This window comes from Brienomyrus brachyistius, chromosome 1, assembly GCF_023856365.1.
Source record: "Brienomyrus brachyistius isolate T26 chromosome 1, BBRACH_0.4, whole genome shotgun sequence".
Lineage (NCBI taxonomy): Eukaryota > Metazoa > Chordata > Actinopteri > Osteoglossiformes > Mormyridae > Brienomyrus > Brienomyrus brachyistius.
Window position 1 is genome coordinate 17782306 of NC_064533.1, and position 13188 is coordinate 17795493.

At 50.3% G+C, this 13188-nt stretch overlaps 2 protein-coding genes across 2 annotated transcripts; one reads left to right on the forward strand and one right to left on the reverse strand.

Annotated features, from left to right (window-relative positions):
* The first annotated feature begins 604 nt into the window (after positions 1 to 604).
* On the forward strand, positions 605 to 9504 carry ipo4 (importin 4). The gene is made up of 30 exons (XM_049024398.1): positions 605 to 866; positions 1123 to 1209; positions 1716 to 1795; positions 1884 to 1925; positions 2290 to 2419; positions 2590 to 2769; positions 2849 to 2914; positions 3005 to 3106; positions 3205 to 3288; positions 3407 to 3562; positions 3650 to 3703; positions 3833 to 3942; positions 4357 to 4465; positions 4728 to 4857; positions 5250 to 5363; positions 5453 to 5566; positions 5650 to 5773; positions 6024 to 6135; positions 6270 to 6388; positions 6503 to 6580; positions 6667 to 6724; positions 6832 to 6937; positions 7011 to 7204; positions 7365 to 7427; positions 7549 to 7674; positions 7754 to 7980; positions 8152 to 8284; positions 8665 to 8769; positions 8869 to 8938; positions 9044 to 9504. Exons 1-30 carry the CDS (start codon positions 801 to 803, stop codon positions 9172 to 9174), a joined length of 3270 nt encoding a protein of 1089 aa, XP_048880355.1. The 5' UTR covers positions 605 to 800; the 3' UTR covers positions 9175 to 9504.
* Positions 9505 to 9965: 461 nt separating this feature from the next.
* Positions 9966 to 11806, reverse strand: si:ch211-196f5.2 (uncharacterized protein LOC556372 homolog). The gene is made up of 3 exons (XM_049024410.1): positions 11441 to 11806; positions 10877 to 11106; positions 9966 to 10103 (listed from the first exon to the last, which is right to left on the reverse strand). The coding sequence occupies exons 1-3, from the start codon at positions 11614 to 11616 to the stop codon at positions 10030 to 10032; spliced, it is 480 nt and encodes a 159-aa protein (XP_048880367.1). The 5' UTR covers positions 11617 to 11806; the 3' UTR covers positions 9966 to 10029.
* Between the last annotated feature and the right edge of the window lie 1382 nt (positions 11807 to 13188).

Consider the following 13188-nt stretch of genomic DNA (forward strand, 5'->3'; position numbering starts at 1 on the left):
CACAAGTTCAGTATTTCACGTGTTATTCGTAAATTTTTCCTCAATAGTTCCTTAGCAGTTCCTTCAGTAGTTCACAAAGGCTTATAGAATTAACAGATATAGTAACATATATAGTAACTGCTTGGGATGAAATATGCATCATGAATCATTAACGATGAACAAATATGAGATCAGTATTGAATTTGTGTTATTCAACTACTTGTTCCTTCAGTAGTTCACAAATGTTTACAGAACAAATAGTAAAAAATATAGTAACTGCTTGAGATAAAACATGTGTCACGATTGATGAATTTACATGAGGTCAGTATGTAGCTAAGATTTAGACCCATCCTGGGTTGTTCCCTGCCTCGTGCGGATAGGCTCCGGGCCCCCCGCGACCCAGTAGGATAAGCGGTTTGGAAAATGGATGGATAGTATAGTAATAAATAATTTGTGCACCAAATAAATGTAAGCGTTATTTTATTTAGCAATGCGGTGTACAAGTCAAAGAAATAGCAAATTAAATAAATAAAATACATTTTTGATAGTTCAAAGTTGCTTGAGTACAACATAAGCTTCGTGCACAAAATGGTATAAAACGATTTCTGACGTCCATCATTGATCATTATTTCTGAAATAACTTTAATTGCAGGGAAGGATCGTGATTTATAGCCTCCGCTCCTGCAGGTGTCGCTGACAGTCCGGGTGCAGCGGCACTCTACCGCTCCTCGCTGTTCGCGGATCCAGTCTCTGCACGGCGGAGCGCTTGACCAACGTGTTAAACTGTCAGGCAAAACACGGGTTGAGAGAAGCGCGGCAGCATGTCGGAAGAGCTGGAGGTGATCTTGTCCCGGCTTGCGGAGCCCGACAGCAACGCCGTGCAGCAGGTGGGCATAGACTGGGGATTCGGGCTGAGCCGGCTACCCTGGCGAGTTTAGCACAACCGTTTTACCCTGCAAACTGGTCTCTTTGGTGTGCATGTCTTAGTTGGGTCGGTAATAATGTATGATTGCCGTAACTGCAGTCAGGACCAAGTTCCAGCGTGTTGGTGTGTGCCCGCACGCTTTTGTATTTCGCGTGTACATACGGTATTTTTCTGTATATTAATATATGAGTAGACGAAGCTGTCATTTTCCCCTTCAGGCTACAGCACAGCTGAAGGTGGCTTTCAAAGACCCATCTGTGATCCCAGCCCTGTGTGTCTTGATGACCAACTCGCAGAACGCACAGGTGCTTCGCCCGTTAAACCTTTTATCATTCATGTTTACCGTTTCTGATTTACTTTTCCATTAATTAAAGCCACGAGTTAAAAATCTCACAATATTTTGGTATCTTCTAATGTACATATATGGCTCTAACAGGTTTTGATTACCGTTTTACATACTGTACATCATCAGATACTGCTGCAACTGCAGCGTCAGTAAATCTTATGGCACTGATCCGTGAACCCTTTTGTTAAACTTTAAAGTTATGTGAAGATGGAGATCGTAACATAACACAGATTATGTTGCAATGGAGTGGCTGTCTTGCGTTAAAACGTACTGAATGTGGCTGACATTTGGGGCTAAAAATAGTTCATTCATATAGCAGGGTGACTCCTAATTCTGACAGTAATAGTAGAAATAATTTCCTTTTAAATTAGGTTAATAACAGCAGCTGGCGTCCCAGTAAAGCCCTTGAACACAGAGTCTGGTCATCGATTAAGTTTGCCATCTCTGTGCTTCTCTGCCCTGTAGATCCGTCAGTCTGCTGCTGTCATGTTGCGGATCAGAGTAACAAAGCACTGGAGGAAAGTCGGCACTGAGCACCGGGAAAGGTGCGACCGCTCTGCCTGAACGTTAGAGTGTACGGAGTGCTCAGCACCGTGCTCAGTGTTAACGTGGTCTCTGCGTCTTACTCTCCAGACTGAAGGCAGAGGTGCTGCAGGCTTTCCAGAAGGAGACTGAGTAAGTCTGCAGAGTCGGGTCTGCCCCTCCCTCTTTGTTCTCTGCCTCTCTGTTCAGTTTAATGCTGGTTTATACGGAGCCAGTTTAGATTGGTACCTGGATCGCCCTGACAGGGGCTCTGGAGGGGCAGGCCCGAGCCCTTCAGGAATGGATGTCCTAGACCCCAATGCTGCCTTCGGATTGATTTGGAAATAGTTAGTGAGTGTTTTCCTAGAGCAGGTTGAGGTTCACTTTGGATATGTTTTGTGAAATTGACCAGTTTCTAGTGCTCTTCACAAGCCACTTCTGGCTGGTTCTTTCTCATAATAAGTAAATGTAACGTATAAAGTCTCCGCCATTGAACCCCTCCACCCTCTTGTCCCAGACACGCGGTGCGTCACTCCCTGTCTCAGCTCAGCGCCGTCCTGGTGAAGCGCGAGTCACCGGACCGCTGGCCAGCACTGCTGGCCTTACTCGATGAGTCCACTAAGAGCGTCAGCCCCGAGGACCGGCGGGTACGGCGACCGACCTTCTCTCTGCTTTGCGTTGTTATGAAAATAACATTTTCAGGCATGCAGATTGTTTGACATCACACTGTCATTCCAGGTCCTTCCTTCATTCCCCTTAGGTATGTTGTGATGCCCTCAGGCTCCTTAAACGCACATGGCTTGTCTCTCTCTCTCAGGTTGGCTTACTGCTCCTCAGTAAAGTGGTGGAGTCAAACCCGGAGCCGTTCAGGCCGCACTACTGCCAGCTGCTGGAGCTGTTTGGCACTGTGCTGGAGGACCTCGGTAATCCCAGTGCCCTCTACTACTGCATTCTGACGCTGACGGCCATGACGGCGTACACGGGCACTGAGGAGATGGTGAGACCCACGTGCGTTCCGTCCTGTCCTGCGAGTCCCGCCTCGCAGCCACATGATGCCGCCCTCATTGCCATTTCAGGCCCTGATGCGGTCGCTTATCCCGAAGCTGATCGTGGCCATTAGATGCCTGATACAGGCTGATCAGGTGAGTCGCATGCATTGCCATGACAACCGCCGCTGATCTCCTAATTATTAAACGGATTGTGGATGAAGGTTAGGATGTCTGTCACATCAGGATCAGGCCAGCGAGGCGATGGAGGTGTTTGACGAGCTTATGGAGAGTGAGGTGTCCATCATTGTCCCCTACATCTCTGAAGTTGTTCAGTTCTGCTTGGAGGTTTGTTGTCTTTTTTCTTTAAAAAAAAAAAACATCGTGGTCTTTGCGTTGTTGGTCTTGACCAGCTGTCTGTGTCTGTTCCTGTGGTTTATCATTAGGTGTCAGCTGACCCAGGTCTAAGCGACTCGCTCCGTGTTAAAGCTCTGTCCTGCATCGCCTTCCTTGTTAGATTGAAAAGCAAAGTGAGTGAGCATGTAGCAGGGGGCACTGTGTTGCCTCATGCCTGTATATCCTGTACATTTCAGTGTTGTATCAGTCTGTGTGAATGCACCATGGGACTGTTATCCATCCTTCCTGCAGGCGGTTTTAAAGCAGAAACTGGTGGGGCCCATCCTGCAGATGTTATTTCCCCTGTTGAGTGCAGTGCCCCCTCCTGGCCAGGAGGACCCAGAAGACCAAGAGCAGGCAGTGGACGATGACGGTGACAGCGAGAGCCCAAAACACTTTGCAGCTCAGGTGTGTGTGATAATCAGCAGCTGGTAAATGTTTCGCTTGCTATCATCCCTTTACTGAGGTCCTCATGACACCTTTTTTTGCCCTCAGGTTCTTGACACACTTGCCTTGCATTTGCCACCGGAGAAGCTGCTCCCCCTGCTGGTCAGTGTGGTTTCGGCTTATCGAGGCCGCTATGTTCTGTAGGTCTTTGCTCTTCTTGTTGGATGCGTTCCACACTGGCCTGGCACCTGACGCTCTGCCCCTGCCCCTCCGTCTCTCCACACCCTTCAGGTGCCCCCCATGGAGACCTGCCTGGCTAGCGGGAACCCATATGAGCGCAAGGCCGGCCTCATGTGCCTGGCAGTGCTGGCCGAGGGGTGTGCCGACCACATCCGCACCAAGTGAGGCTTGCTCACGGCTACGTTTTCATTTTAAAAATGCAGACATTAGTCTCCATATTTGCTAATTTCCAGACTTATGAAAATGCTCTTTGGAGCTGTATGTATACTTCTGAAAAATCCCTTGTAGCACTGCAATCTGCAGTGCAGTGAATGAAAATGCAGATATTTTCTGTTTTCGTCAATACTCGCATGCCCAGTGCAAGGTAGTAGCTACATTATTGCTCGGTTCATTGTGGATGGAATTACTTTATAAAACAACATGGAAAAGCTTGTTTGAATGGTGATTGCTTTCATTTGGAAACGGAAAACATAGCAGTATGACTGTAGCCTGTGAGGTGTTCTCGCTGTAGCCTGTGAGGTGTTCTCGCTGTAGCCTGTGAGGTGTTCCCGTTGTAACCCTCATGTCCTTGGCAGGATGCTGTCGTCAGTGCTGCAGACCGTGTGCCGCTGCCTGTCCGACAGCAGTGTGGTGGTGCGCGGGGCGGCCCTCTTTGCCCTTGGCCAGTTCTCCGAACATCTGCAGGTCAGTGAGTCCCTCCCTCTTTCTGTCCCTCTATCTCTCTTAGCTTCTCTCAGAGATCAGCTGCCCCCCCCTTCCCCTGGCCAGCAGGGTCATTTATGTCTTTCAACAAAGCCTGTACTTGTGGCACAGAAAACCGCACTTGCTTGTTCAATGTTCCGTCTGCCTCAGCCTGGCACCTCCTTGCCTTTTCATCTTGTGGTGAGAATTACGACATCATCTGTAGACCTTGATATTCAGACTCCCCACCCCAACCCCCACACAGCCGGAAATCAGTAAATACAGCTCTGAGCTGATGCCGCTGTTGCTGGGATACCTGTCTGCGCTGGACCACACGAAGACTGGGCACATCACCAAGGCCTTCTATGCTCTGGAGAACTTCCTGGAGAACCTTGGTGCGTAACTGCCTTATCTCCTTGTGAAGCACAGGGTTAGTATATCTGTGGGTCCTTGAGCAAGGCCCTTAACCCTCAGTTCCCTGGGTGCCCCAGCAGGTGGCAGCCCTTCGCAGACAACTTACTCCACAAAGAGCAAGTTGAGCGAGGCATAAAGACAATATCCCCACGGGGATCAATAAAGAATCGGTTGTTATATTTATTATTATTATACTTGGTGGCATGTTGTATGATTTGCTGATGAGATATTTAGTGTACACTTCTGGTGTCCCTGTGTGCATATTCAGACCACTGTGGGTTTAGTTTTAAATGCCCTCCAGTCGCTTGTAGATCTTGTGGTGCTTGGCTCCAAGTGGCTGGTCTCAGATGATCTCCCCTCACTCTGCCGTCAGGGAAGGACATCCATCCATATCTGCCCACCTTGATGGAGAGCATGCTATCTGCCCTGAGCAAGTCGCAGAACCTGAAGATCCAGGAGCTGGCTGTCAGCTCAGTGGGAGCTATTGGTAACAACGTAAACCGCTACCTGTCTGGGTACTGCTGCACCCCCCATGGGCCCCAGTCACGCTAATCCCCGCCCTTGTCATCCTGACAGCCAATGCAGCAAAGGAGCTGCTGGCGCCGTACTTCCTACCAGTGATTGATAGCCTGAAGGGTTTCCTGACAGACACCCGGGAGGAGATGAGGTCACTGCAGACGCAGGCATTGGGTAGGCAGATGGCTGTGATCCTGACCCCATCTGAGTCACAGTCGGCCGGCCTCCAAGTGACTGTGCTTTTTCTGCCCCCCCAGACACACTATCAGTGCTGGCTCGCACTGTGGGTAAAGATGTGTTCGCCCCCCTGGCGGCAGAGTGTGTACAGCTGGGCCTGAACCTCACTGACGCTGTGGACGACCCTGACCTGCGTAGATGCACGTATGGTTCCTCCCACGTGCCTCTTTTTGCCTCTTTGTGCCCCCGCCCTTGTGCCTCTTTCTGCTCCTGCCCTTGTGCCTCTTTCTGCTCCCGGTCTCGTGCCTCTTTGTGCCCCCGCCCACGTGCCTCTTTTTGCCTCTTTGTGCCCCTGCCCGCGCGCTCGCTGCCTCTGTGTGCTTCCAAGCTGCTTCTAGCTCCCTGTTTTTGCTGCTGAGCACACACCCACATTCTGTGCTCTCTCTCTCCCCAGGTACAGCCTGTTCTCTGCTGTGTCCACAGTCAGCCCTGACTGTCTGACTTCTCACCTTCCAGCCATTACCACAATCATGCTGATGGCTCTGAAGTCCACTGAGGGAGTCAGGGTTGGTCCTCTTCACTCCAACAAATACCAGCGAACAGCAGCCCTTGATAGGCCACCCCTTCCTAAATTAAAAGCCCCTTTTAAGTGCTAGGTAACTTGCAGTAAGAGCTGTCCTGGTTTCTTAATGTTTGCCAGACTCACATTGAAGAAGACAAGCAGTTTATCCTGTTGGATGATGATGATGAAGAGGAGGAAGGTGATACCAGTTTGGAGGATGATGAAGGACACGAGGAAGAAGGCATAGACGTTGCGGGGTTTGTCATCGTCATGGGGGTGCTGTAGCCGTAGCATGCTCAGCCCTTCTCCATTTGGTTCACTGTCCATCTGGTCTTTTCTGTTCCTGTTGACGCTTGTCTCCGTTTCTGCAGGTTCAGCGTTGAGAACGCCTACATCGACGAGAAGGCCGATGCTTGTGAAGCCCTGGGTGAAATGGCCTTCAGCATAGGGTATGTGCACGCGTTCTTTTAAAATCTGTGACCTCCACTGGTCAGCACAACCCTCACTGTGTACTCCCCCCACCCCCACCCCCCAGCGCTGCATTCCTGCCTTTTCTGGAGTCCAGCTTCCAGCAGGTCTATGAGCTCCGTGATGTAAGTCCTGCCTTGTTCAGTTCACTTCTCCGTGCAGGTCCTCTGTGGCTGTGCCCTCCTCTGACCCTTCTCTGTGTCCTCCTCCCACCCACCTCTGTGTCCCACAGTTCCCCCACGAAGATGTGCGCCGGTCCGCCTTTGACGCCTTGGGCCAGTTCTGCAGAGCTCAGCACAAGGTGTGGCAGGGGGACCCCACTGAAGATCACCAGCAGGGTAGGTGTGTCCGCCATCCGCCTCTGGCGCTCGTCCCCTTACCAGTGGTAACGTGACTTCCACCCACCTGCAGCCTTGCAGAGGCTGCTGTCTGTGGTTCTCTCCTGTCTCCTGGAGGCCGTGAGGCAGGACCGTGAGAGACACGTAGTCATGGCTGCTCTGGAAGCCATGAATGGCATTCTCCAGTCCTGCCAGGGGGAGGCGCTGCAGGGTCCTGACCGGTTGACTGAGATCTGCAGGACCATCCGGGATGTCCTGAAGAAGAAGGTGAGACCTTCGGCCATCCACTGGGATCGGGTGACACTCTGAGGCGCTTTAGTAAAGCTGATCTAGTAATGGCAGGTGCTTCTTGGGGTCCAAATGACCCAGAGACACAGAGAAGATTGTGGATTGATGTTTACACACTTTTCTGTGACCGTCCTCACAGATCACATGTCAGGATGGAGGTGGAGATGATGACAATGATGACGATGATGAAGATGACCAGCAGGTAAGAGCTGCGATATCTCAGATGTGAGCCCATAAAAAGCGTCAGGGGTGGCTGCAACAGGCCCTGAGTTCGCCGGTGCCTTTTCAGTCCATTATGCAGGTCCCTGTATTTCCTGCCACAGGCGGAGTACGATGCCATGCTGCTGGAGTTTGCCGGTGAAGGAATTCCTCTTTTGGCAGCCGCTGCACCCGTGGATGTTTTTGCCCCCCACCTGCAGGAGATGCTGCCCCTGATCATAAATAAAGCTGTGAGTCAGTCTGCGAGGGTTAAGGATGGGGTTTTGATGGAAGCCTGCTGACATAAGCAGAGCCCCCTTGTGTCCACAGAAGGCGTCCTGCACGGTGGCGGATCGCTCCTTCTCTGTGGGCACGCTTGCCGAAATCCTCCAGGCCCTGGGGAGGGTGCCAGGTGGCAGAGAGGTTGCAGGGCAGTTGGCTTCCCAGCTGCTGCCCGTACTGGTGGGCGGGGCCAGGGACGATGACGCGGAGGTGCGCAGTAATAGCGTCTTTGGGCTGGGGGCGCTGGCTGAGGCAGCAGGACCCGCAGTCCTGCAGTATCCTGTACTATGGCGCTGCGTCCTGGGGTTCTCCAGGGTCAGCAGGTCTTTTCTCTCCCCTGTGGTTCTGATATGTGGCAACACTATAGATTTTGAAAATCTATGGACAGTGACTGGAGGGCGGAGGCCCTTTCTGCAGGCTGTGCCCCTTCCTTGACTCTGTTCCAGAGACTACCCAATGATGCTGGCCCTCTTCTCCTCCCTCCTGTCGAAGGAGGCGGATGTGAGAGTCATTGATAACCTGTGTGCTGCCATCTGCAGGATGATCATGAGCAGTGCTGAGTCCGTGCCACTAGAACAGGTACGTGGAACATGCTACACGTGATTGTATCCCCTGGTGTTTCCCAGGTCATGTTTCCCTTCCCCATGGGGAAGATGGTGGCGCAGGAGGTAGTGCTATCATTCGGCAACTGGAGGGTTGCAGGTTCGAGCCCTGGTTCCTCCTGACCCCGTCAAAGTGTCCTTGAGCAAGACACTGAACCCCAAATTGCTCCCGATGAGCAGGTTGGCACCTTGCATGGCAGCTTCTTCCGCCAGTGTGTGGATGTGAGGCATAAAATGTAAAGCGCTTTGAGTACTCGTAGGAGTAGAAAAGCGCTATATAAATGTAGTCCGTTTACCTTCTGCATTCATAACTTTACAATAGAAGATGTTTTGACTCTCCCCCCCCCACAAACACAGGTGTTTCCAGCCCTTGTCTCCCGGCTGCCCCTCAAAGAGGACCTAGAGGAAAACAAGACTGTGTTTGGCTGCTTGGCGTTCCTCTATGGCCAACAGCCATCCCTGGTACTGAACGAGATGCCATTAGACGGACCCTGAACAGACACATCTGTCGTGATGGTGGCGCCCTCAGTCACCCCATGTACTATGCTATTGTCTTTCTAGGTCCTGAGCCACCTCACAGCCATAGTGTCCGCGTCTAGCCACGTCCTGGGGTCCAAAGATGTCGACACAGGTGAGACATAATGAAAATATGAGTAACTGATCTTGTGAACCCTGAGCAGGCTGCCAAATGATGTAGGTGAAGTAAGTGTCTCTTACACATTGTCTTCTCTTTTAGAAACTCTGAACACCCTGCTGGTATTTCTACGCGATGTCGTGGGGCGAAACCCCACGGAGTTTGAGGGTGCTTTGATGTCACTTCCCCCAGAGCAAAGAGGAGGCCTAACAGCAGCTGTCACTCAGTCATAGCTGCCAATCATAATGCAGGGGGCGTTGCCCTTTGGGAATGGCAGCACTGTCCTGAAGGCGACCCTTTCTCACTGTGATCTGAATTACTGTTTTAATAGTACTGGATTAGTGTGTACAGTGTCTGGTGATGGTCTTTGAAGTTGAGTGAGGAAAAGTGGGAGAATTTTCCTTTTAAAATGCTCTTGACCCCCCTCCCCTCCCCCATTTAAATGTTGGCAGCATTTTTGACTTTCCCTCCATTGACATTAATGGGGGCATTGGTAGGCGGGGTCTGAGTCTCCAGGTTGGGAGAATAATGACCCAAATTCACTAATAAACCATTTCTGCAAACTCTGCTCTCCTTTGCATTTGTTAGCCTGGTTCATCTTGCCCCCACTGTTTGTCACGACTAACCATAACCAGGCCGTGTATGAAGTGCGATCTCCTCACACTGCATACCTAGTGGCACTGATTTGTGGCTCAGTGCGACTCTGCTCATTCTATTTGTTTCTGTCTTCGATCTCAGTGGTTACAATGACCTCATAGCTTGCTAACCCAGAACAGATGGGAGTTTCTTGGTGTTTCCTCATGGGATTATGGTGTGCAGAACTGTCACCAGCTTATCATAATCCAGCTGTGTGTTTGTGATGAAGCACGATGGATGAAAATGGCAGATCAGAAGCAACAGTTTTGAGCTGCAGTCCACTATCTGACTCGTGTTTATTGCAGGTCTCCCATATTTGCTCCTCAGAGCAGGGCATCATGGCTTACCTGGAAACCTTAACTGAAAATTGACCAAACAATAATCCCAGTTCTTAGCAACAAAAAGACTTCTGTTTTAATCAGTTTACATGATTATTACATCTCCTGTTCTGTTCAATCTTCTGCCATTTGTGTTGGTTTCTCCTGTGGACAGGTGATGGTCATTTCCACTGGCTTCGGGTGATTCTCTGTGGAATGGAGATATTAAGGTTAGGTAGTAGGACGATACCTGGAATACTGTGTTGCACAGAAAATGTGGCAGGTGTATCAAGGCTGTGGCTCTTGAAGGACCAGTGTTTGCCACTTCTGGTCTAGAGCAGAGATGTGTTCTGCTGACCCAATCAAACCTCATTATATACTGTCAGCCGAAACTGAAACCAGGGCCAAATACTGTCCATCATGACAGGGTTTAGTAAGGTGCTGCCATGTTGGAGGGGGGGAGGGGGGTGAGAATTAGCACACAGGAGTGAAAAAATACTTCTGGATTGTTTTCCTGCTGGATAACAAAGAAGTAAAAGGAAACAGTTTTATGTTGTTTGTCTCAAGAAACAAGTAAGCTTGGTTGGAAGGTCTGAACCTGCAGGAATTTGAGTCAGCTGAGTAAGAAGATGTGCACATGTGAGAGTTCGTAAATCAGCCAGTAGGCTTTGACCTGTGAAAATGTGTAGATCAGCTGGGTCAGTGGGCTTTGACCTGTGCGAATCCGTAAATCAGCACATAGGCTTCAACCTGCTAGAATTTGTAAATAAGCTGGGTCAGTCAGCTGGGGGCCGTGGGAATTCGTAAACCAGCCATGGGAGTAGGTTGGTAGACCTGTTTTATGTTGTTTATCTATCTCAAGAAACAAGCAAGCTGGGTTGGAAAATCTGAACCCACAGGAATTTGAGTCAGCCGAGTCAGTAGGGGTGAAGAACATTGAGGTGTTGAAGATAAAACCCAGTGTCAGTGTGAGTCTGCCTACCAGGCCAATGGTGCTTCCAAGGGCGGATGTCCACAGAGCTGTGGCAGTACGGGCGGTCGCTGTGCATCTCGGATCTATATGTGACCTCCTGTGTTTTAGGATCCCCGGGCCGCTTGGCCTTGACTCGCACCTCCAGAACCACAACCTCCTTCTCCTTCAGCTTCCCCAATTTGTTCTTCACCCTGGTACGTTTGGAGTCCACCCACACCACCTTCTCCTCCACTGCTGACCTGCACACAGTGTGTCATCTTCAGCCACACACACACATCATACTTTCCAGGCCTGGTCTGACCGCTTGACCGGACATTGCATCGTTGTAAACTTTGTTCCCAAGCCACCAAGCTCATCTACCTTTTTCACGAGAGACCTGGAATGTGCTGAGGAATCACCTTACAGAATGACTTGATATGGGTGTTTTGACGTGAAAACTGAGGATCCTCAGCACATGGACTAAGTGCTGCTGCCTTAAAGTCCACGGCTTTCAGGCTAGTGAACGCAGCTGAGCAAAGTGGACGTGGAGCTGGGAACGTGCAGCACCTGAAACAGACACACAGTGAGACTCACCGAGTGATGCCAAGGTCCTCGAGCGTGCTGTCCAGGAGGGGAAAGGCCTGCTCCAGGTTCAGGATCTCAATGGGCAGCCTCACACAAAAGGGCACCTCCCAAAGCAGCTCTGCCAACATCACGTCCTGCCGCCCCTCTGCTCCCGTGGTGTCTATCTGTCCGTCTGCTATTCCCATGGATAGAGAAAGTGACCGTCTGCTTATGTGTGGGTCAGTCAGTCACCTCGTAACAGAACCTCAGCAGAACTGTCTGCCTTTATCTCACTTGCAGCTTCTCTGGGTTCGAGATGGGATTAGTCTGCGCTAGGAGGTGGTGCCGGCCAGATGCTTTCTTCCCGGGCTGCTCACTTCGCCTCTCTCCGGTTCATTTAAATGCTCGGTGTGAACATGTGTAATGTAGCAGCAGCTTGTTAATGTATGATGCTGTCAGGCGTCCATGCGCTGACTCACTGACTGATGTGTTTACTGTCGTCTCTGCTCCTCCTGTCCTGTCAGCCTGGGTCTGTGGCTCGCATCGAATGCTTCTCCTGTTGTTTCTCAACTGTTAATTCTGTGCTACCAGTATTTGCTACCAGACCTTTACAATAAAAGATAGTAATCTCGATGTAAATATAAAAATGTATTAAGATTTAAAAATTAAAATGCATACATAAGTTATATTACAGCTCTCCAAAGTGACCTGACATTGAGTCCATGCCATACTTGATTTATTTCCCATCCTGCTCTGTAGGCTCACATTAGACATGGGTCAGAATTGCATGCTTGGGGAGTGATGCAAGTCCAGCATATGACTTACTCCAAGCGGTTAGCCCTCTGTCTGGAAGGCTACTGATTTATTAGACTATAGCAGGAAGATGCCACATCCTAGCCATTTAAATGCCCCTCCTGTGTTTCTGTGGCAGGCGAAGCTTCCTTTCCTCCGTATGTCTCATCACATGTGAGATGTTTATGCACACACACACGTAATCATATCTTTGTGGGGACCACTCATTCATTTCTATGGGAAAAATGCTAAAGCTAACTATGAACATCTTATCCCCTACCCAGCCCTAACCATAACCATAAGTAACCAAACAAAATACAAGACTTTTTGCAGTTTTAGCTTTTTGATTGCAGTTTGAGTTTGCCCTTATGGGGACCAGGAAACTGCTCCCCATAATGATGCTGGTCCAGGAAACTGATGCTGGACCAAGAACGCGTATTCATCACATTCGGTCCCCACAAGGTACGGCATACCTGCACCACACATATTACACTGTGAGGCTTGATCCTGCCACCCTCTTCTGCTGCTTCCGAATGCCCTTGGAAAGACCTCGCTGCTCTGTCACACGCTTTCATTTGCTCTGCTTGGCTTGTAACCCCTGTAACCCACGGATTGAGCAAAGAGTGTTTGTTCTGAGCAAGTTGCTGGGGACATCAGGCAAATCAAAATCGAAAGTGACCTTTGGCACAGGTGTATCTGTGGGTCAAAGGTCACCTGGTACCTATTGTGCCCCAGCTGCAGAAGGGCCTTTGCACTGCCCACCTCGTGGTTCAGGTTCACTGACATCCCCAGGAAACACAGAGATACCCTGTGCTGCCGGGGTCCTGCCTCTCTCTCTCTCCCTCCGTTCCTCCTCTCTTCTTTGTTTGCCCCGATCGTCTGTCACAGCCTGGTGCCACATTTTCTGGTGCCTGACTCACTCACTCCACAGCTCCAATTGTATTTTGTGATTCTGCTGTGAGATCACCCGGGGGGGTGGGGGGGGT